The sequence below is a fragment of the Caenorhabditis briggsae genome, assembly GCF_000004555.2.
Source record: "Caenorhabditis briggsae complete genome, chrI, whole genome shotgun sequence".
Taxonomy (NCBI): Eukaryota; Metazoa; Nematoda; class Chromadorea; order Rhabditida; family Rhabditidae; genus Caenorhabditis; species Caenorhabditis briggsae.
In genome coordinates, this window is record NC_013489.2 from 13,767,061 (window position 1) to 13,788,467 (window position 21,407).

Here is a 21,407-nt window from a genome sequence, read left to right on the forward strand (position 1 = left end):
TAAACTTCATAAAAAGTTGTCAACTATACAAATGAAGCTCAAATGTTGTTTAGTATAATTGGAAATTTTCAAACAAATCCAACAATTTTGAATAGCTTTTGTAAAGCTGTAAAGACAAGAACCCGTTTTTCCACATTTTAGAGGTTATATGCTTAATTTTCATCGATTTTTATTGATTTTCAAACGATTTTTTTTTGCTTTCAGTTTTTTCTGCTGTTGCAAACGCGCCCCACTGGGCAAAACAAATCTCAATAGAGCGCGTTTATACCTTTTTGAGCATTTTCGCCTTCTCCGCTTCGGTCCGCCCACTCTTTTGCTCCGTGTTTCCCGACTTCTGCATATTTTCTTCGTTTCCAGAGATTTGCGAAGATTTTCACAGTAAAAAATCTCGAAACACACGAGGAATAATGCCTTTTTCCGGGGTGAAAAGGATGAATTTATTTTTTTCCTAAATTTTTGGGTGAAACATATTAAACTTGACATTTCTAGTGACCTAGATACGTAGAGATACGTAGCAATTTTGATAAATATATCGAAATTAGAATTTTTTAAAAGTCAATATTAGTTCCTTGAGATTTGAAAAATCGTGTTTAGACACACACGCTGCTGACCACACGTGGCAATTTGAACGACGTGGTAGGTGGTTTATACCCGTCCACCACCCTTCCCTCCTTAAGTGTGCGCGCTGGCCGACTGGCTAGCGCGCGCGGTTTTGAAGCGAACACTTTTTGGTTCGATTCCTCTTGGGGGTTTTTTTCTGTTTTTTTCTTTTTTATTCTTCTTTTTGAGAGTGTGAAATGGATTCTAGATAAATTGAAGCTCTTATTTATATGATTTTGAGTAGAAATCCACGTAAAAAGTGTGGGAAACCACGTAAAACTACTGAAAACGTGGATTTTTGAGGTTTTTAAAATAGCCGAGCAATGAATTTAGACTCTCTAAAACCGTCGAAAGCTCCAGAACCCAAAAACCAACATTTCTTTGCAGAACAAGGACACTTCCAGATAAGAATTGAAGAAAAAATGGGAAAAATGGAGACATGGGAAGTGACGGGGCGGACCAATGAGACCGTAACCATCACTTATAAACGCAGAGTCTACAAAGAAGAAGTTTTTACACAAAGTACTGGAAAAAGCCAAGGAAAACCAATGATGGTGGATAAGGAGACGAAGGATATGCTGAAAAGATTGAGTGGGATGAGCAAAGATATCCGGAAGAAGTATCGGATTGAGAAGAAGGAGGAGGAGAAAAGTTTCAAGAAGAATAAGAAGAATCGGTGAGAATTAAAAAACATTTTTTTTCGAAAATTTTGAGTCGAAAAAAATTTCCTCCTCCTCCCCCTCCTCCCCTCGCGGCTCCCCTTTCTCGCCCCCTCTTCATTGCCCTCCGCACCCTCTCTTTCCAACTGCCTGCGTGGCCGAGTGGATAGTGCGCTTGCCTCTTGATCCTAGGGTTTTTGGTTCGACTCCCACCACTGCCAACTTCTTATTTTTTCTTTTTGCACCCCCTATTTCTGAAATTACAGGGTATCCAAGAAGCCAGAAAACCTAAAATCTCTCAAAGATGATAGCGAGGAGGAGGATCATATCAATGTCGATGGGGTTTTGATCAAGAAGGGAGCCAAAGGAGAGCCATGTGATCATCGTGGAGTGTAAGTTAATATATTCTTTAAGGTTTTAGGCTTTAAACGTTTTTTTTTATTTTAGGCCCCTATCCCATCCAATGGCAATGACACCGTATCCGGGAGCCTCAACTGCTGCTCAACGAGAGAAGGCGCGGAAAATGTTGAAGGAGATTGCGAGACAGATGCATGAGGAGGATTTGAAGAAGCAGGGAATTCTCAAAAAGTCTGAAAAATCTGAAAATTCGGAGAAATCTGAGGAGAAAAGCGCTGGAAATAGTCTCACTGGATCATCCAATTTGACTACACAAACCTCGGATTTATCCTCGATCTCTTCAGCTGCTACTAGCTCGAAAACTTCTGGAAAATCATCCAAATCCAAATCTAAATCCAAATCGACTTCAAAAAGTTCCAAAAACTCGAGATCTTCTAATAAGTAGGTTTTTAATGGCTTTTAAGTGGTTCTAAGCGTTTTTATGGGTTCTAGCTATTTAGAAACCCTTCTAAACTAGCCCAAATACCCCTAGGCACGCTAAAATAGGTTTATCCAGGCTTGTCAAAAAATAAAAAGCACAAAAAAGGTGGGTCCAAAAGCAAAGTGTTAGTCACTGCGCCACGGCCGCGACTATCGAAGAAGGCGCGAAAGACGGATATAAAGGTGGTGGGTGGTGGCGCCGGGATACGCCGTGTGGGGAAGAGTGGTGGGGGTGTTGGCTCGCTCTGGGTGACGGACAAATTTTGAAATTTCAGAACTTTCTAAATTTTCAAATTTCCAGAAAAATGGGATGTGACAAGTGTGGAAGTTGCCAGAAATGCATCCATCGTTGCTCTCAAAAACACGCGGCAGACGTTAAAGTGACGGATTACGAACGTGAGCAGTTTCTGAATGGAATCAAACGTCTTCGTAAGAAGATTGTGAAGCCAGAGGTACAGTAACCCAACAAAAAAATTTTTTTAAAGGAAATTTTTCTTTCAGAAAAACCGTGAGAGAGCCACAAAATCGCCATACGACGTCACTCAGAGTGAATCGGAGTTGGAACTTACTAGTGGTTCGTCGAGCAAAAGTGCCAAGACCTCCAAAAAGAGCAGTGTGGAGAAGTAGAGAACTTTCTGGAACTCTTTTTTGGGATTTTTTTGAAAAAAATAAATTTTTATGTGTAACCGTTTTCGTCCGACCCTCTAGGGTTCGATTCCACCCAGAGGCATTTTGTTTTTTTTCTTCATATTAAAGCGTTTTCTGGCCTTCGGGATTACCAAAACAACTAGACTAAAGCAGACTATACAAACAGCCAATGTAAACATTGGCCTAAAAAATGCACACTGCATAATAATTAGGGCCATTTCGAACAGCACACTTGTCTATTCATCTTTTAGGTAGCATGAGCTCTCCTCTTATTCTTGTCCCACTGATTTTCCTTACTATCAGTTTCTACTTGTTTTTCGATCTAGAATCTAAGAATGAATCAATTATCGATTTTTCAAAACTGGAGTGTCAGAAGATGTTCGATGGGGATCGGGAGGCATTGGCAAGAGGGACGCAGTTCAAATTTAATGATTCGAGAATTCTGGAAATTCTAGAGAATTCGAAAAATGAGAAATGTGAAAAATTTCAAGAAATCTTTGGATTCTTCTTGGAGCCGAAATCTCAAGAAGAGGCGGATTTTTCATTGGCTTATGGGATGTTGGTACATGAGAATTTTGTTCAGGTAGGGAGCCGTGGTCTAGTTTTGAAACTTTTGGATTCCTAGGCTACCTAGAATCGGAGATATGACCTGGACGGATAAAAGGCCCGTGACTGGCGGCTAAGGGGTGTAACTCAGCTAGTCTTAACTCTAGGCTCTTGAAACATTCAAAAATTACGAAGCAACACACATTTAATAATTGAGCAAAATTTCGAACGAACCATAGAGTACCATTTCCCCATCCCACTGCTGTTTTCAATGGTTCTTCAAAGCGTATAAAAGAAATGAGGACGTGGAAGCGTTCACGTATGCATTTCAGTGCAAAATCTACTGAAAACTTCTGACCTAAATTTCTCGAGTTAGCGGAGGCCGCCGCAAAAACTGAGCATATATTTGAAAATGAAATTTCATCCTCTTTCGAATGATATAGGTCTCGTCCCATAACTCCACATCTTCTGTGAGTCATTCCCTGTAGGGGTGTAACTCAGCTAGTTTTAACTCTAGACTCTTGAAACATTCAGAAATTACGAAGCAACACACATTTAATAATTGAGCAAAAATTCGAAACTCTAGGACATCTGTAACCCAAGATACGCCCTGGACGGACGAGCGACGGACCGCTGGCGGCTGAAGGCCGTTAGCATTCCGCCCGTAACTCGGCTAGTTTCGGCCTTAGCTAATTGAAAATTTTACAACCTATTAAGCAAAATACAATCTATATTTGACCCAATTTTCAAAACTCTAGGCTTTCTAGAAGTTGAGATATGCTCTGGACGGATGCGTGGCGTCCCACTGGCGGCTGTGGGGCCTTTAGTTTTCGGCTCGTAATTTTGCTAGTGTTGACCCTAGGTTTTTGAAATTTTGAAAGGTTCTTGATCAACGTAAAATCTATCTTTAGTTCAATTTTTACAACCCTGGGCCATCTAAAACCCGAGATACAGTCTTCTAGGCCATCTATGGACGGAAGTGCGGCGGACCAATGACGGCTGAGGTTGCGTTCCGCCCGTAACTCGACTAGTTTTGACTCTAGCTTTTTGAAAATTTTCCAGGTTATTAATCAGATTATAACTAATAATTAACCCGATTTTCAACAATCCAGGCCATCTGGAACTTGAGATATGCCTTGAACAGACGAGCGACGGACCACTGGCGGCTGAGAGCCATAACTCGGCCAGTTTTAATCCTAGCTATTTGAAAATTTCAAAAATTATTGAACAGCATAAAATCTATCTTTGGCTTAATTTTTACAACCCTAGGCCATCTAGCTCTTGAGATATGCCTTGAACGGCTGTCCAGCAGACCAATGGTGGCTGTAGGTTCTTCAGTTTTCGGCCCGTAACTCTGCTAATTCAGGACTTGGCTTTCTAAAATTTTCATAAACTATTGATAACAGTGACACTGATAATTGTCAGGAATTTCAAAAAGCTAGATCACCCAGAACCTGAGATATGCCTTGAAAAGACGAGCGACGGACCACTGGCGGCTGAGAGCCATAACTCGGCTAGTTTTGACTCTACGCTTCTGAAAATTTGGCAAACTATCAAGCAACTTACATTTAATAATTGGCTCAATTTTCAAATCCCTCTCATATCTAGAACTTGAGATATAGCCAAATTACACTTGATGGCCTAGAAATCCCAAAAACTCTTCCATTGGCTTTTCTTCCAGCTCTCCCTGCTTCTTTCGGCTATCTATCAACCTCAGAATCAATTTTGCTTGGCAATCGACGGAAATTCCACAAGAGAATTTATAGAATCAATTAAGTTACTGTCTACTTGTTATCCAAATATTCATTATTTTGTAAGTGCGCTCTATTGGACAGATTCCAGAAAATTCCATTTTTCAGGTTACTGATGAAATCCGATGGTGTGGTTATGAGATTCTAACTTCTGTCTTTAAATGCGTCGATTTTTTGGCAAAACTTCCGAGCAACTGGAGATATTTTCAGGTATTTTTAAGATTGTGGCCTAGAAACCCAAACCTAGGCCACAAAATTATCATATTCAGAATCCACAGCTTATGAGCTTTCAAATGAGTATACTCATGCCCCTATTCTTTCAATTTTGATTTTTCGTGGGTCCCACCACGAAAAGTACCGTAATCCTTTTTGAGAAGCAAACCTAGGCATGATTATACTCATTTTGAAGCTCTCAACGAGACAAATACAATCCTTATAGTTTGATGACCTAACTCTGGAATTCTAGGCCATCATCAACCAATTTCAGTATCTCTCCGGAGTTGATGCGCCTTTAAAGTCAAATTTGGAGACTGTAAAAATTCTGAAAGCTCTAAATGGATCATTTAACGCCGAAATCAGTCCATTTGAATATTATCGATTAAATCGGAAGCTGGTAAGAGGATCCGTGGCCTAGAAACATTTCTAGGCCACGGATTTCAAAAATTCTAAAAATTTCAGCCCCGAAACTCTCCTCTTCCTCTATTCAAGACCTCCCTATCAGCAACATTTTCCAGGGAATCTGCGAATTTTATGATTTCCAATACGGTAGATCAAAAAAAAATTTTTTTTCTGAAATTTTCAAAAATTTGAAAAATCCCGAAATTTCAGAAAGTTCTAGAACAAATCGAATTCCTGCGAGGCACCACTTGTGCCGACGAATCGCTATGGGCTACGGTAGCTGGGAATCCAAAAAGTGATTTTTGAAAAAAAAAATTTTTTTTTGAAATTTTCAAAATTCCAGAACTCGCCATGCCCGGTGGATTTGACGCCAGGAAATGGCTCAGAAAATCAAGCCACTTCAAAAAAAGGGGTAATCAATCAATCGATAATTCTTATTATGTCTCCAGATATCAACAATATGTGAACATGCCGCCCGCAAAGTGTCAAGGTAGGCTTGTTGGTATGGTGGCCTAGAAAACCACCTAGCTGGCCTAGTTTTTTATCTAGGTCATGGGAAATTTATCGGATTATAACACTAAGGTGAGACATCGTGTTCACCAAATTTCACGTTCCTAGCACTTCGGAGAAGCGAGATACACCACTTTGTTCGTGGTGGCCTAGATTTGGTTTTCTAGGCCACCATGTTTAAATGCCCATAACGTGATTCTTATGAGAGCTAGAAACTTGAAATTTGGTAAACAAATAGCTTTTATTATTTTCTATGTTCTCAAAAAATTTCAACCAGCTTGCTAAATTTCTAGGCCAGCTAGGTGGATTTCTAGGCCACCACCCCTTAAGTGGGCTCAAAGTGAAGCTAGAGCTCTGGAATTTTACACCACTTTGTTCGTTGTGGCCTTGATTTGGTTTTCTAGGCCACCGTGTTAGAATGTTGATAACTTGCTTCCCATTTGTGATAGAAGCCTGAATTTTTGTGAGAACAATAACTAGGTCATCAAAAATTACCTGGCCGAGTTTCAAGTCTCTAGGTAGAAAACTAGGCCACCAATTCAAAAAATTAGGTTGGCGGTATAAGAATCTGGCCTAGTTTCAAGCTAGGTCATTGAAAATTTATGGGATTGTCAAACAAGAGTGGGACATCGTGCTCACCAAAGTTCACGTTTCTAGCTCGCTGGAGAAGCGAGATATAACACTTTGTTCGTTGTGACCTAGATTTGGTTTTCTAGGCCACCATGTTTGAATGCTCATAACTCGATTCTCATTCGAGTTAGAAGCTTGAAAATTTGTGAAATCATAGATTAGGTATTGAAAAACAATCTGGCCGAGTTTCAAGTATCTAGTTGGAAAACTAGGCCATCCCCTTGAAAGGAGGCCTAGAAACTCAAAATTTGGTGGCCTAGAAAGCTGGAATTCAATTATTCATTTTGAATTTTATAATTTAAAGTGAACCTAACAACTAGTAAAAAAATTTAGCTCCTACGACTTCTGGAAACCTAGTTACAGCCATGGCCTAGAATTTCGGTTTTCTAGGCCATGGGTGCAAATTTGTTCCCCAATGACCTAGAGACTTGAAATTTGGCAAGCACTTAGTTTTTATCCTTTTCTAACCACAGAACAATTTTCAGTTGGCTAGCTCTATTTTTAGGCCAGCTATTTGGATTCCTAGGCCACCAACCTAACTTTTTGAATTGATGGCCTAGTTTTTTGCCAAGAAACTTGAAACTCGGCCAGGTAATTTTTGATTGTCTATTCTTTCTTCTGTCAAAATTTCAAGTACCTAGCTCTTAGGAAAATCGAGTTACCAGCATTCTAACATGGTGGCCTAGAAAACCAAATCTAGGTCACCTCTAACAAAATGATGTGTCTCGCTTCACCAAAAAGCTAGGAACGTGAAATTTGGTAAGCACACTTGCCTTACTTAGTTTAATAATCCTACAAATTTTCCAGAGCTCTAGCTTCACTTTGAGCCCACTTAAGAGGTGGTGGCCTAGAAATCCACCTAGCTGGCCTAGAAATCTAGCAATCTGGGTTGAAATTTTTTGAGAACATAGAAAATAATAAAAGCTATTTGTTTACCAAGTTTCAAGTTTCTAGCTCTCATACGAATCACGTTATGGGCATTTAAACATGGTGGCCTAGAAAACCAAATCTAGGCCACCACGAACAAAGTGGTGTATCTCGCTTCTCCAGAGAGCTAGGAACATGAAATTTGGCGAGCACACTTTCCCAACATCACTTTACGACTCTACTAAATTTTAGTGACCTAGATAAAAAACTAGGCCAGCTATGTGGTTTTCTAGGCCACCATGCTAAAACCGACATATCTCGGCTCAAAATGAAGCTAGAGCTCTGAGATTTTTTACAAAAAGGTTCTAAAGTCATTTAAAAAGGTTTATTGAACTTTTACAAAAAAAAATAGGTCTCTCTTTGGGCTTTCTTAGCATCTCAATGATCTGGTCCACCACGTATTCTCTCTATCCACTTCCTCCTGTTGCTCAGCCTTTTCCTTTGGATTTGTTGGCTCCAAAACTACAATAGTTTCTTCGCAAAACTCTCCTTGGGGCTCATGGAAGAGTTCCGAGACGAATTGTGGTGTAGAAATCGATGGATTACGGTATCTTCTCTCCGATAGCACCTGATCCTTTGATTTGATTCGGAGGCTGTGCTCCAGTTTTTGACAAAGCGAACGGACCGACGTCGTTGTCGTTGGCTCTGGAGCGCTGAAAATCAAAAAAAAATCAAAAAATCGATAAACGATCGATAACTGACCATTCTGGCCGTTCAATGACTGTATTCACTACATCCGACGTCTCCTCTTCCTCTTCTCCTAGAACCTCGTGACAAGATTCTGGAGCCGTCGACGTCGATGGCGTCATCTCTTCAAAGTTTCCAGAATCCTCTTGTTCCACAGCAGTCATCAGAATCCCTTTCTCTTCTTCTGAATCCCTAGTAGACATTCTCATTGGCTTCGGTTTCGCCGATGCTCTCATAATGGCGCACGTCCATTTGTGAACCTCGTCGTCTCGCACAAAAATGTGGATATTACCATGTTGGAGACGGATTTTCAAGTGACAGCGTAGCTGGAAAAATTCAAACTTATTTGGATATGCTCTGGCGAATTACAGAGCTCTAGCTTCACTTTGAGCCACTTAGGGGTGGTGGCCTANAAATCCACCTAGCTGGCCTAGAAATTTAGCAAGCTGGTTGAAATTTTTTGAGAACATAGAAAATAATAAAAGCTATTTGTTTACCAAATTTCAAGTTTCTAGCTCTCATAAGAATCACGTTATGGGCATTTAAACATGGTGGCCTAGAAAACCAAATCTAGGCCACCACGAACAAAGTGGTGTATCTCGCTTCTCCAAAGAGCTAGGAACATGAAATTTGGCGAGCACACTTTACCAACATCACTTTACGACTCTACTGAATTTTAGTGACCTAGATAAAAAACTAGGCCAGCTAGGTGGTTTTCTAGGCCACCATGCTAAAACCGGCATATCTCGGCTCAAAATGAAGCTAGAAAACCCATCTTTCCAACATACCGAGTCAATTTTTTTGCTCTTTTGAACAAAACGGTCCGCGTTACAAAAAACGTTGATCGCCTGCCGCAAATCGACAACCAATCCTTTGGAACTGTTCATATAAATGATCAAGTACCCATTCGTTGTCACATTCAAAAATCGGCTCTTCATTTTCGTGATATTGTCGGGGAAGGCAAAAAACGAGGCTTTTGAGCGGATGAAACAGTGCACATTGCCACGTTGCAACACATTGCTCAGCTTGTATTGTGGGCGGGGCGGTAGATCAATATACTGAAAAAGGAGAATATGGCCTAGAAATCCAAAATTTTGGATTTCTAGGCCACCAATATTTTCCATGAATTTAAGACTATTTGGTCAATATTGTGCCAAAATTTGAGCGTTCTACGACTACTGTAGCCAAAGTTATGCTTGTTTGAAGTTTGGAGCTCTAAGTGGCCTAGAAATCCAAAATTTTGGGATTTCTAGGCCATCAATACTTTCATTTTATTTGAGATGTTCTAATCAATGCCCTGTCCAAATTTGAGCCTTTTACAACTACTGTAGACGTTTGGCCCATTTGAAGTTTTGAGGAGACACGCAACGCGACCGCGCCGCGTAGGTCAAAACTTAAAATGTTCATATCTCGGCTCCCAGTGACCCTAATTCATTGAAATTTGGAAGGTATGCTTGGCGTATACCTTGCTATCTCTCCACAAAAAATCAGAACCGCGACGCGACCGCGTCGCATAGGTCAAAACTTCAAAGCGGCGTAACTTTGCGACTAGGGGGGCTAGATCTTTAAAATCTCGGGGGTATGCGCAGCTTATATTCTTATATCAAAATTTCTAAATTCCAAATGGGCGGAGCCTATCTGTACCTTATCCAATCGTTTGGCGACGTGAAGTGTCGTCGAGTGATGGTGATGCATCGGTTGATCAGCAGACATTATCGATTGAGAGGGGTGGTTAGTTGGGAGTTAGTCGAGTATTCTCGTATTGATTTTATTGATTGATTGGAGACGGGAAGAGTAGTGGATCCAAGTGGCGCCAGCTTTGACGTCCAGGTTGCGCGCGAATTTCAAATTTTTCAAAAAATATATTGTTTTTAGGTCAAAAATCGATAATTCTTTCAGGCTACTACTATCGATTTTCGTGCGTTTTTGGCGTTTATGACCTACCGAATTTGATCAGGTAGTTTTTGTAGATTACTGTAACAATATATAGTCATTTTGAAGCTCTCAACCTCTAGAATCTAAAAATCGAGTTTTGAAACGTTTAGCCCCCGCCCACTTTTCAAACTCCGCCCCTTTTTCTTGCAGGAGACACGAACTGATCGCCCATAAACTGTATTTCTCCTATCAGCCGGCTGCTTTTCTGTGTTTGGTGGAAAATTCCAGAAGAAAATCGATGAGGACGCCGCAGATGGCATTTTCAGCCGAAAATTATAGATATGAACACTTGAGAAATGCACCGGAATAAATTATTTTCGAGAATTTGGATTTTATAAATTTAAATTTTTTTGAATTCCCCCCAAAATTTCCTGGGCGTCGCCACCGCCCTCCCCTTCTTATACGCCTTCCGCTCCCCTTTTCCGTTGTGAGGCTGCGGTGTAGTTGGTAAAAATTGCATTTTGGATCTGACCCCCGCGGGTTTATTCCCCACTAGAGATTTGTATCTTTTTTCTTCTTTTTAAAGCTTTTTCATTACTTGGAAAAGCTTTCTTGTCATAATAAAAGAGTTTTTCACAACTTTTCAGAAAAAAATCAATTAAGAAGATCCATAATTAGCTCCTTGATCCTTTCCTGATCCTTGTCTACAGTACTCCCTGAGCAATAAACAATCATTAAATTTTCGCCGTTTTTCAACGCGAAAATTTTCTCTGATTCTGAATGTTTGAATTCCAGAAGCTTCTCAGAAGATGTTTGAAGAGAGAATTCGCGATTTTCCAAGTGGAAACTTCCAGAATTTTTGGTTTGAATTTCGGAAATTAGATTGTCGATGAAGTTCTGGAAAATTAATTTATGGAAATTGATTTTGAGATTCTCCAATTAAAAAAAATTGAATTTCAAAAATTTGAGTTTTTGAATTTTTTGAAAAAAATTTCTTTGAAAATCATCTTGGCGGCCGCCGCCAAGCGCCGCCACCCTCCCCTTCGTTTATGACTTCCGCATCTTCATCACGTTGTAGCCGCTGTAGCGCGGCCGGTAACTCTTTGGTTTTGAATCTGCCCCTCTCGGGTTCGATCCCCTCTGGGGGTTTTCCTCTTTTTCCTTCTTTTTAAAGCTTCGTTATCACTCGGAAAAGCGGAAAATCGTTCTAAAACTCACTTTATCAATTTCTCCAATCGAAAATTTCACCGAAACTTGTCCGGAATTCAAGAAAAGCGCCAATTTGAAACTTTTAAAATCTTCAAATTGATATTGAATATAGTCCTCGAGGTCTTGAAGGTTTTCAGACATTTTTAGAATAATTTAGACTAAAAATTTTTTGTTAAAAGTATTTTATATTCTAAAAATGATGATAATGACAATTGATAAGAGAAATGTGTGTGGAGTTTGTCTTTAATTGCATTCGATGTTGAAAAATACGCATTTTGTAGTCTGAAAATTCAAAAAACCCCCTAATTCCAAGAATTATCGCTAGAGCGCGTTTGCAGCTTCCTTTTTTCAATGTCTTTTTTCTAACCCGTATATCTCGAAAACTAGATGAGCTAGAAGAAATTGTTCAACTAGTAAAATATTTCTTTTGAAATGTTGAATCTTTTTCTAGTTGACAACTTTTCTCTATCACCAAAACCCGGGAAGTTATGATTTTTTGAATTTCCTAATCTTGTTTTTCCGGTTCCCACTCATATGATATAATTTTTCTCTGACATTTTTTGATAAATTATACATATTTTGCACCTGCTTTTAATTTCCGGTTTTGTATTTTCCGTTTTAGGCGATTTTCCCCGCGAAATTCGCAATTTTTCCCCTTTTTTGTCGCCAATTCGCCGCTCGCCAAGTGAGAGACAACGCGAAATTGAGAGACGCCCGACGCGAGAGTCAAAGGCGCATGTTGTTTTTCAATCGCGCGGGTATTGCCACGAACGCGCCGCTTCGCTTCGGCTCGCGATTTCCGTAAACAAACCCGCCCATTTTGGTTGTTTTTCAGCGTTTTTCGCCGTTTTTTCGCATTTTCTTATCGAAAAATCGACTCGGGGCGTGTCAAAGTGTATAGTAGACCTGGTTGATTTTCGAAAAACCGATCACTGGTCGCCGAAAACTTGGTTGGAACATTTTTTTCGATTTTCGGACATTTTTCGCCTATTTTCAGCTGTTTTTGGCCTATTTTTCTCTTGCAATTTGCTTTTCAGACTTCGGAGAAGAATTAGACCTAAAATTCTGAATTTTTCGCCGAAAACTTGGTCAGAATTTTTATTTTCGATTTTTGACGATTTTTCGCTGATCTCCTCATATTTTTGCTCTTTCTCGCAGTTTTAGGAGTAAAATTAGACCCGAAAAATCAATTTTTCAGCAAGAATGGGCGTCGATAGACAAATTCTCATCGAGGGAGACAACGTCACCAAGCCAAAGGCCGGACAAACCGTCACCTGCCACTACGTGCTCACTCTTGAGGGCGGAAAGAAGGTCGACTCGTCTCGCGATCGTGGACAACCCTTCAAGTTCAAGATCGGAAAGGGAGAGGTCATCAAGGGATGGGACCAGGGTGTCGCTCAGGTTGGTAGCCGGGGGAAAGTTGGACTTGTCAAAGGTTTCTCGATCTCTGGAATAATCTGGAAGCTCGGAAAGCGTTTTGAAACCACCAGAAACTAATCCTCGCACAAAGTTTGAGTATTTTCATTCTGAATCCCTGTTAAGCGCTCTTAAAGCTCCATAGAGCCAAACTTTGGTCCAAAATAGACGATTTAGGCTGTAAATCTCGTTGAGGGGATCCCAAGGAACATAGTATTCTCGGAGACCCTTTCCGGAGCCCTAGAGGGGAGTGAATGCTCCAGAAGTCTCCTAAGCCTCCTATATCCCAAAAATCACTAATTTTCCAGATGTCCGTCGGCGAGAAGTCGAAGCTCACTATCTCGCCAGACCTCGGCTACGGAGCCCGCGGAGTTCCACCACAAATCCCAGGAAACTCCACCTTGATCTTCGAAGTCGAGCTCCTCGGAGTTAACTAATTCTGGATCGCCTGGATCATCCAACAAGTCGAGAAGCTCCGTTCTAGAAGCATCGACTCTCTCAAAAACTGATATCCTAAATTCTTTTATAAAAGATTGCAAAAATAATTTATTTTGTCATCGTTATAAATACTTTTTACTTTCAATTGTCGATTTTTTTTGTTGTTGCTAAAACTAAAATCCTTGTATGTGTGTATTTATGGTGTTTGTTGGTGTCCTTGAACGTCGAAATCTCCGATTACCTTGCCAATTTTGCCTCGCTTTTCTTTTATATTTCGCCTCTTCTCTCCCATTTGAATGTAATTGTGTACGTATTTTCGGGGAGCGCCAGAGGGCCGCCCGTCTTCAGTCCCTTCAGAGACCATCTGTTCCCTATTTCTATTCCTATTTCATTCAATTTTGAACATTAGAAACGGAAGACGACGGGTGGTGACACTCTATGAGTCATCCGCCTCTATTTTTATCATTTTGTTTCAGGTTCGATACGACAGCTCCGCCTACACTACCAGAAAGTGTATAAAAATCTCGTTTTTTCACTCTAAAGTTAAAAATGTTTTTTTGTCATTTTTAGGACCAAAAATACAAATTCTTATGGCTAAAAATGGTGGAAATCCATGAGATTTCGCAATTTTTTTGTTAAAAAATTTCAATTCTAGACCCGAAAATCTTAAAAATTTGAGATCAAAAATTCAAACTTTTTGATCTTCCACCAAATTTTTACCCGCGAATTTTCGCATTTTTGTCATCAAAAGCAGCCATTTCAGGCGGCGCTTTGGGTCTTTCTCATTCATTTTTCTTGTTTATTTTTTCGATTTTATTATTTTCTTCCTATTTTTCAAATTTTCTTGACCAGATTTCTCTTTAAAAGTGCTGAAAATGTCAGATTTTGGTCTCAAAATCCTTAAAAATAGCTGAAATTCATGATTTCTGGCTAGAAAACCCCCATTTTTAGTTAGTAAATCCCTCAGAATATGTAAATTTTTAGATTTTTTCCAGCTAAAAACCGTCTAAAATGTCGTTTTTTCCTCTGTTTTTCATATAGAACCTTCTAGAAAATTCTCAAAATTCGGCTAATTTTGAGTAGATGAGGAAGATATTTCGCCATGTTTTGTTCTAGATTTCGAAATAAGCAGCTCAATAGAATTCAGAAGACCATTGCTCAGCATATTCCATTTCGCAATATCTAGCTGTTCTACAACCCAACTTGTTTCGCAACCCGACGAACCATACGTCCATTTTCCAATTTCACCCCGCCGTCCGCCCATTCGTTTCCAAATGATTCATCGTCTTCTTCTTCTTCCCCTTCTACCCTTTTGTTTCATTCTTTTGCCGCCAATTTCGAACTGCATTTGACATTAAGTATGGATTGTCGTGTGTGTGTGTGTCCCTTCTTTCTCTACTAGAGTCTCTAGTACACATTCAATTGGGCGACGGGGCTGGGTGACTAACTGACCACTGTGCTCTCATTCAAAAGGAGCACCCCTAACACTAACCAGATGGCGCTTGCAAACACATTTTCTCTCCATTTCTCCAGTTTCTGGCGCTCTTTTATTCCCAATTAGAACGTTCTGGGGGCTAATTTATTGCATTTTGGGAGAATTTAGGGGGTTTAGGAGGTTTAGAGCGTTCCAAAGGACCCCAAAGTCACTTTAGACGATTTCAAAAGCTATATTTGACCTGTAGGCGCCATTTTTAACAATTTGGACGTTTTGGACTCAGTTTATGGTATTTTGAAGGGTTTAGAGGATTCGAAATATTTCATTTCTCTCTGTGTAGCCTTTTTGGACGGCTCGAACGGTTTTCAAACGATTTCGAAGGTTTTTTGGCTATTTTGGACTGTTTGGAACGTTTTCAGCGATTCAAATTAGCTCTGAACGCTGTTTGAAGTCGTTTTCCTCGGGTTCAGCTCGAGTTATTGGCATTGTGGAGTTTTAGAAGGCTTTAGACCGTTCCAAGGTACTATATAGTGCTTTTAAACGACGGAAAATCGATTTTCTATGCTTTTGAGTCGTTTTTTGGTGATTTCAACACGATTTGTGTAATTTTCTACCTATTTTAACACTAGGAAAGAGTCTACGTAGTTTTAAGAGGTTTAGAGTACTCTGTGGAGCTCTGATGAGAATTTTCTCCGGTTTTCGGTGTAAATTAAGCTTTGAAACAGGTTTTGGAGGTATTTTGGCGTCAAAAATTGACTCTGGAGCGTTTTGACCTGTTCAAAATGCAAAAAATAGGCTAGAAATGGGTTTTCAAGCTCAAAATGGACCCAGAAACGCCTCGAATTCCGGCTATCCTTTGACAGTTTCAATAGCTCGTTTTCAACGATTTTTTGGATGTTTTCCCGTAATTTCTATCTCAAAAGATCAAAAAATCGGGCAATTCGAAACTGTTTTTGATCTCTCGCGCTTTTTTCTGTTGTTTTTGTGGTCATCGACAAGGCGCCAGAATTGTCATTCAAATTGTTTTGTGTCGCATCTCGCATCGCTGCTCGCTTGTATCGTTTACATGACTTTCTATGTGTATTTCCCCCACTGTTTATGACTGTTCTCTCTCTCTACGCCACGATTTCTAGCATTTTTGCTTGATTTTTAGGGTCTATTCTGGAGTTTTGGCTTGATTTCCAGCGATTTTTCTAGCGTTTTAGGTAGATTTTATGGATTTTACTGGATTTTTTTTCACTCGATTTCTGGCGATTTTAATGATTTTTCAAGCATTTTTGGCCACATTTCAAAGAATTTTAGCCTTTTTCCAGCTTTCTTCTTCCAATTTTCAGCTATTTTTACCCATTTTCTAGAAGTTTCGTCCGATTCCTAGGGATTTTTCTAGATTTTTTGGCTGATTCTTAGCGATTTTTCATTATTTTGCCCGATTTTTGGCTCGGTTTCTGCCGATTTTTCTAGAAATTTTTCACACGATTTCTAGCGGATTTTCTATAGTTTTTGCCCTATTTCGAGCGGTTTTTTCTAGGCGTTTGGCTCGATTTTTAGCAAATTTTCCAGATTTTTCGCTTGATTTTCAGTGAATTTTCGAGAATTTTCTCTCAATTTTAAAGCGATTTTTTAATCATTTTCTCCAATTTTCAAAGCGATTTCATTGTTCAGCCATTTTTCTAGAATTTTGTCCCATTTTTCTGCGATTTGTCATGAAAATTCACCTGAATTTCGTAATTTTCTAGGATTTTTCCCCTGAGTTCTAGATATTTTCAATTATTTTGCTCCATTTCCAAGGAGCCGAAAACTAGATTTCTAGAATATACACTCGATTTTGAGCAATCTATCTGATTTTGAAAGGTTTTCGCTCGATTTTCTGCGATTTCCGAGGTCTATAAACGATTTCAGATTTAGCTCATTTTTCCTCCGAATTCCCATTTACCCCAATTTTACACTATCCGACGCCCCTCTGTTCCTCATTATAATCTATCATTATTTTCCCTCATTTTCTTACTCATTTTCTTCCTCATAAACCCATCAACCCCATATGTTTCTCATTTCAGCCTCTCTTCTCTCTCTCTCTCAACCCAATCTCTTCAAAATGTCCGGATGGAACGCCTACATTGACACGATGACCGCCGCCGCCCCATCGATCAAGCGTGCCGCCATCGTCGGAGCCACCGACGGAGCCGTCTGGGCTCGTACCGAGGACGCCAACGTCTTCAAGGTGAATTTAGAAGGCGTTAAATCGCTCTACAGTCTTGAAAAATTGCATTTTTAGCTATTTAATTTTGGAATTTGGGGTTCAGCTAGGCTGAAAACCCTGTAAAATTGCTTTTTCAGTGACTGAAGGGTGTGTCCTCAAAAGCCCCAAAAATCGCTCTAAAATTGCATAATTAATGATTAGGAGTCAATTTTGGCTTAAAGTCTCTGTAAAAAGGCATATTTGAAGCTAAAAATGGGCTTTTCAGGGACTAAATGGCGTTCCAACAGCCCCTTAAATCTTTAAAACCGAATTTTTAAGCTCTTGCCAGCAGCTCAGGTTCTAAACTAAATGTTGACCCCGAAGCCTTGAGAAGTCTGAAAATAGCTCTACAATCGCGTATGACCAGGAGTCAATTTTAGCTGAAAATCTGTGAGAAAAAGCAATTTTAAAGCTAAAAATTGCATTCCTAGCGACTAAAACGTCTCCAGAAGCCCCTAAAACATTCAAAATTGCATTTTTAATGCCCAGCTAGCGCTACTTTCAGTATCTAGGCTCAAAATTGACCCTGAAACCCTGAAAAATCTTATTTTGAGCTGTAAAAATGCAATTTTGAGGCTAGGAATTGCATTTCTAGTGATTAAAGGATATCCTGAAGCTGTCCACGCCTTCTAGAGTGCTTTTAGGACCTCAATAGCTCTAAAAATTAACAAAGACTACAAACTACAAACTACAAATATTCACCCAAAAATGGCCTTTTTAAGAAGCCTTTTTCAGAAAGCGTTTTTAAGCTGAAAGTATGCAAGGCTACAAATACTACAAACTACAATTTGATAGACTACAAAAACTACAAACAGCTCTAGAATAGCTCAAAATGACGCTAGAAAAATGGTTCCAACTGGATAATAGTGCACTTTTTGACACTACAAACTACAACTATTTCATTTCTCTATGTTCCAGGCCACGGAAGCGGAGCTGAAGACGTTCGTCAACCTGTTCCAAGACGTGACTGCCGTGCCAGGAAAGGGAGCCGACATTGAAGGCGTGCACTACGTGGTGCCACGCTCCGAGGAGACGCTGATCTTCGGAAAGAAGGAGAACACTGGATTCTTTGCCGCCAAGACCAAGTCGGCCGTCCTGATTGCCGTCTACGAGGGACCGAACGAGGTGGCCGCTCAGGTCCGCAAGGCTGTCGAGAACATGCAGACGTACCTCGCCAACGCTGGATACTAAATTATCACTCCCTTCATTTCGATTCTCTCCCTTTTCGCTCTTCGCCCCGCCCCCTTTTGTATTCTTCTGGAAATCACGAGTACAACGATATGAATCCTCTTCGGTTTTCCGCGTAATCTGGCTTCTCGTTTCGTCCCCCCCCATCCGTTTTCAGCACTTTTTCACTTTCAGCTTTATTGTATGTCCCCCCACCTCTTCATTCCCTTTCTTTATTGCAAGTAAAATCATACCGAAACTTTAGATTTTTCTAGAAAAATCGACCCAATTGATTTCCCGAAAATGTCCATTTTTAGAGACTTTTCTAGCAAAATTTCTGATGTTTCTTGAAATTTGTGAAGCTAGAATTTGCTGAAATTTTTCTAGGAAAATTTCAGATTATTCAGATCAAGGTGGACCAGAAATTTCAAAAATTCTTTCAAATCCCAAAAAATCGAAAAAAATCAAATTTTAAAATTCAAAGTTTTGAAGTTCCTGAAAAACTTGAAATTTCAAAAAAATCCCAAAAAAAAGGATTTTTTGAAATTCCAATGTTGAGCTTGAAAACGATTCTTTTGGAATTCCTGAAAATTTTATTTGAATTATTTTTAAAAAACGCGAAATTTATAAAATTTCAGATATTAAAAAAATCACAAAAAATCCAATTTTTCTGAAATGTTCAAAAATCGGCAAAAAAAAAATCAAAATGCTAAAAATTTTTTTTTTTGAATTCTCGAATTTTTCAAATTATCAAAAAAGTGCCAAAAATGACAACCTATATTTTCAGCAAAAAAAAAAATGTTCTCTGAACAATCAAAATCGAATCAAAATCAATAAATATGTATATATGCAAATAGACTTAGGGGGAAAGATTTCAAATTTACAAGAAAAGGCAATTTTCCAGGGGGCGGAGCTTAGGGGCAAAATTGAAAAATTGAAGAAAAAATACATCAAGTAGAAAAAAAGAAAGTAAGCGGGGCAAAAAAGACCGGAATTTTAGATATGAGGAGAGAATATTCAAAAATAGAGGAAAAACAAAATTTTTGAAAAAAAAATTTTTTTTCGAATTTTCAAAATTTTCACAAATAATTCAAAATCGTCCAATCGCGATAAAAATCGAAATCACGAGCTGAAATAGGCTGAAAATGAGAATACTGAGCAAATTTTTCGAAAAATTTGAAAATTGAAATTTTTTTTTGGAATTTCTCCAAAAATTTTTTTTTTCAAATTTCGATTTTTTCGAAATTTCTTTTCAGCATTTTCATTTTCAGCCAATTTCAGCTCGTGATATCGATTTTTATCGCGATTGGACGATTTTGAAATTTTGAGAAAACTTGGAAAAAAAAATTTTTTTTCGAAATTTTTTTTTTCAAAAATCAATTCCTATTGGTCGCCCGTGGAGCGGTGCCAGTAGAGATGACATGTGCACAGACGTCACACACTCGAACTCTCTTCTCTTCTCCATATTTCGCTATGGGCATCTGGGTTTCGGAGCATTTCGAGCACACATGCCTCCCGCAAGACGACAGTGATGCTTCCGTTGGGTCAGGGAGAAGCGGGTGCCACAGTCACACGTGTCACCGTCCGACCAACGGGGTTCCGCTTCCAGGGATTCTGGAATATTTGTAGTTTGTAGTCTATTCTTCCAGAACTTTGAACCATTTTTCTAGCACCATTTTGAGCTATTTGAGAGGTTTCATAGCTGTTTTGTAGTTTTTGTAGCCTATGTAGCCTTTGTAGTTTGTAGTGTCAAAAAGAAGATCATTTTCCAGTTTGAACCACTTTTCTAGCCTCATTTTGAACTATTTTAGATCGTTTTGTAGTCTTTGTAGTCTAGCAAATTGTAGTTTGTAGTCTTTGTAGTCTTTGTAGTCTAGTCCAATTTCTGCCTAAAACGGTCATTTTGAGCCGAAATTATTTTGTAGTTTTTAGCCTATGTAGTATTTGTAGTCTTGTCTATTTTAAGCCTAATTAACTCATTTTTTCAGGCAAAATTTCAGGATTTTTATAGTCTTTGTAGTTTTTGTAGTCTTTGTAGCCTTGGCTTTTCAAAGCGCCCAAACAGGCCGTTTTTAAGGTCAATTTTTGTAGTTTGTAGTCTTAAAAAATGTCATTTTAGGCCAATTTATCGATTTTTGGAATTTTTTGTAGTTTGTAGTCTTTGTAGTCTAGCCTATTTTTAGCCTAAATTACTCGTTTTTTAGCAAATCTTTTGGATTTTTCTTATTTTTCTGTTATTACAAGCCGAAATAGCAAATTTATGGAGGTTTTCGTAGTTTGTAGTCTTTGTAGTCTTTATAGTCTCACTGTTTTTCTCACCTAACAACCCCAAAAGTAGCTGTTTCGTCGCCGTTTCGTATGTGAACACGTTCACATCTCCATTATTCCGCTGTCCCATGCAAGCTCGTCGTTTCAGAAGTGATCTGAAATTTTTCGAAAAATTTTCAGAAAACATTTTTTTTCGAAAATTTCCAAAAAATTCAAAATTGTCCAATCGCGATAAAAATCGATATCACGAGCTGAAATTGGCTGAAAATGAGGATTCTGAAAAAAAATTCAAAAAAATCACAAATAGAAAAAAATTTTTTTTTCGAAAATTTGAGTTTTCCCAAAAAAATTTTTTTTTCAAATTTCGATTTTTTTAAAAAATTTTTCAGGTTTTCTATTGTTAGCCTATTTCAGCTCGTGATATCGATTTTTTATCCGCGATAGGATGATTTTGAAAATTTTCCTTTTTTTCCAAATAAATTCCAAATTTTTCTCCATAGAGCGCACCTGCAAACCCCAGCGTTTCCCTGCGAGTAGGCAATCATGAGTGCCGTATTTCCATCTGCATCCCTTGCATCGATGAAGCTCGCCATCTGTTTTTCATTCAAAACTCCCGCCTTTCCTCATATTCCAACACCAACTCGATGACGTCACCACTGGTGGTCCGTTTCGGTAGCTTGTCGATTGTCAATAGAGCGCAAATGTGTAGAGATGTGTAACCACTAAAAACATATAGTTAAAAAATTGAAAAAAATCCAAGAAATCGAGCTAAAATGAGTCAAAATGGAGCATTTCCAGGTTTTTTCCAAAAATTTCAAAATCGTCCATTCGCGATAAAAATCGATATCACGAGCTGAAATGGGCTGAAAATGAGAATTCTGAAGAAATTTTTCGAAAAAGTTGAAATTTGAAAAAAAATTTTTTTTGAAAATTTTCAAAATTTTTTTTTT

At 38.9% G+C, this 21,407-nt stretch overlaps 7 protein-coding genes across 7 annotated transcripts in view; 4 read left to right on the plus strand and 3 right to left on the minus strand.

Moving 5' to 3' along the window:
* Positions 1-340, minus strand: part of CBG04361 — a gene marked incomplete at both ends in the record, with an annotated part of 1,038 nt that extends 698 nt beyond the window's left edge. Inside the window, one exon of the mRNA XM_045241477.1 lies at positions 269-340. Within this exon, the coding sequence (XP_045092654.1) occupies positions 269-340 (72 nt within the window). The remainder of the gene's footprint in view (positions 1-268) is intronic.
* Positions 341-1,022: 682 nt separating this feature from the next.
* CBG04362 lies at positions 1,023-2,723 on the plus strand (the record flags this gene model as incomplete). Its single annotated transcript, XM_002646154.2, has 5 exons — positions 1,023-1,276; positions 1,526-1,651; positions 1,707-2,057; positions 2,398-2,548; positions 2,598-2,723. 5 exons carry the CDS (start codon positions 1,023-1,025, stop codon positions 2,721-2,723), a joined length of 1,008 nt encoding a protein of 335 aa, XP_002646200.2.
* Positions 2,724-3,000: 277 nt separating this feature from the next.
* Cbr-gly-15 lies at positions 3,001-7,614 on the plus strand (the record flags this gene model as incomplete). Its single annotated transcript, XM_045241478.1, has 8 exons — positions 3,001-3,327; positions 4,972-5,103; positions 5,150-5,251; positions 5,529-5,654; positions 5,720-5,806; positions 5,870-5,954; positions 6,003-6,149; positions 7,607-7,614. The coding sequence occupies 8 exons, from the start codon at positions 3,001-3,003 to the stop codon at positions 7,612-7,614; spliced, it is 1,014 nt and encodes a 337-aa protein (XP_045092655.1).
* A 482-nt stretch (positions 7,615-8,096) lies between these two features.
* CBG04364 lies at positions 8,097-10,126 on the minus strand (the record flags this gene model as incomplete). The annotated part of the gene is made up of 4 exons (XM_002646156.1): positions 8,097-8,379; positions 8,429-8,739; positions 9,202-9,471; positions 10,058-10,126. 4 exons carry the CDS (start codon positions 10,124-10,126, stop codon positions 8,097-8,099), a joined length of 933 nt encoding a protein of 310 aa, XP_002646202.1.
* Positions 10,127-10,942: 816 nt separating this feature from the next.
* Positions 10,943-11,638, minus strand: CBG26575 (the record flags this gene model as incomplete). Its single annotated transcript, XM_045241479.1, has 2 exons — positions 10,943-11,185; positions 11,507-11,638. 2 exons carry the CDS (start codon positions 11,636-11,638, stop codon positions 10,943-10,945), a joined length of 375 nt encoding a protein of 124 aa, XP_045098304.1.
* Positions 11,639-12,700: 1,062 nt separating this feature from the next.
* On the plus strand, positions 12,701-13,350 carry Cbr-fkb-2 (the record flags this gene model as incomplete). The annotated part of the gene is made up of 2 exons (XM_002646157.1): positions 12,701-12,898; positions 13,222-13,350. 2 exons carry the CDS (start codon positions 12,701-12,703, stop codon positions 13,348-13,350), a joined length of 327 nt encoding a protein of 108 aa, XP_002646203.1.
* Positions 13,351-16,878: 3,528 nt separating this feature from the next.
* Cbr-pfn-1 lies at positions 16,879-18,213 on the plus strand (the record flags this gene model as incomplete). Its single annotated transcript, XM_002646158.1, has 2 exons — positions 16,879-17,004; positions 17,941-18,213. 2 exons carry the CDS (start codon positions 16,879-16,881, stop codon positions 18,211-18,213), a joined length of 399 nt encoding a protein of 132 aa, XP_002646204.1.
* Positions 18,214-21,407: the final 3,194 nt, after the last annotated feature.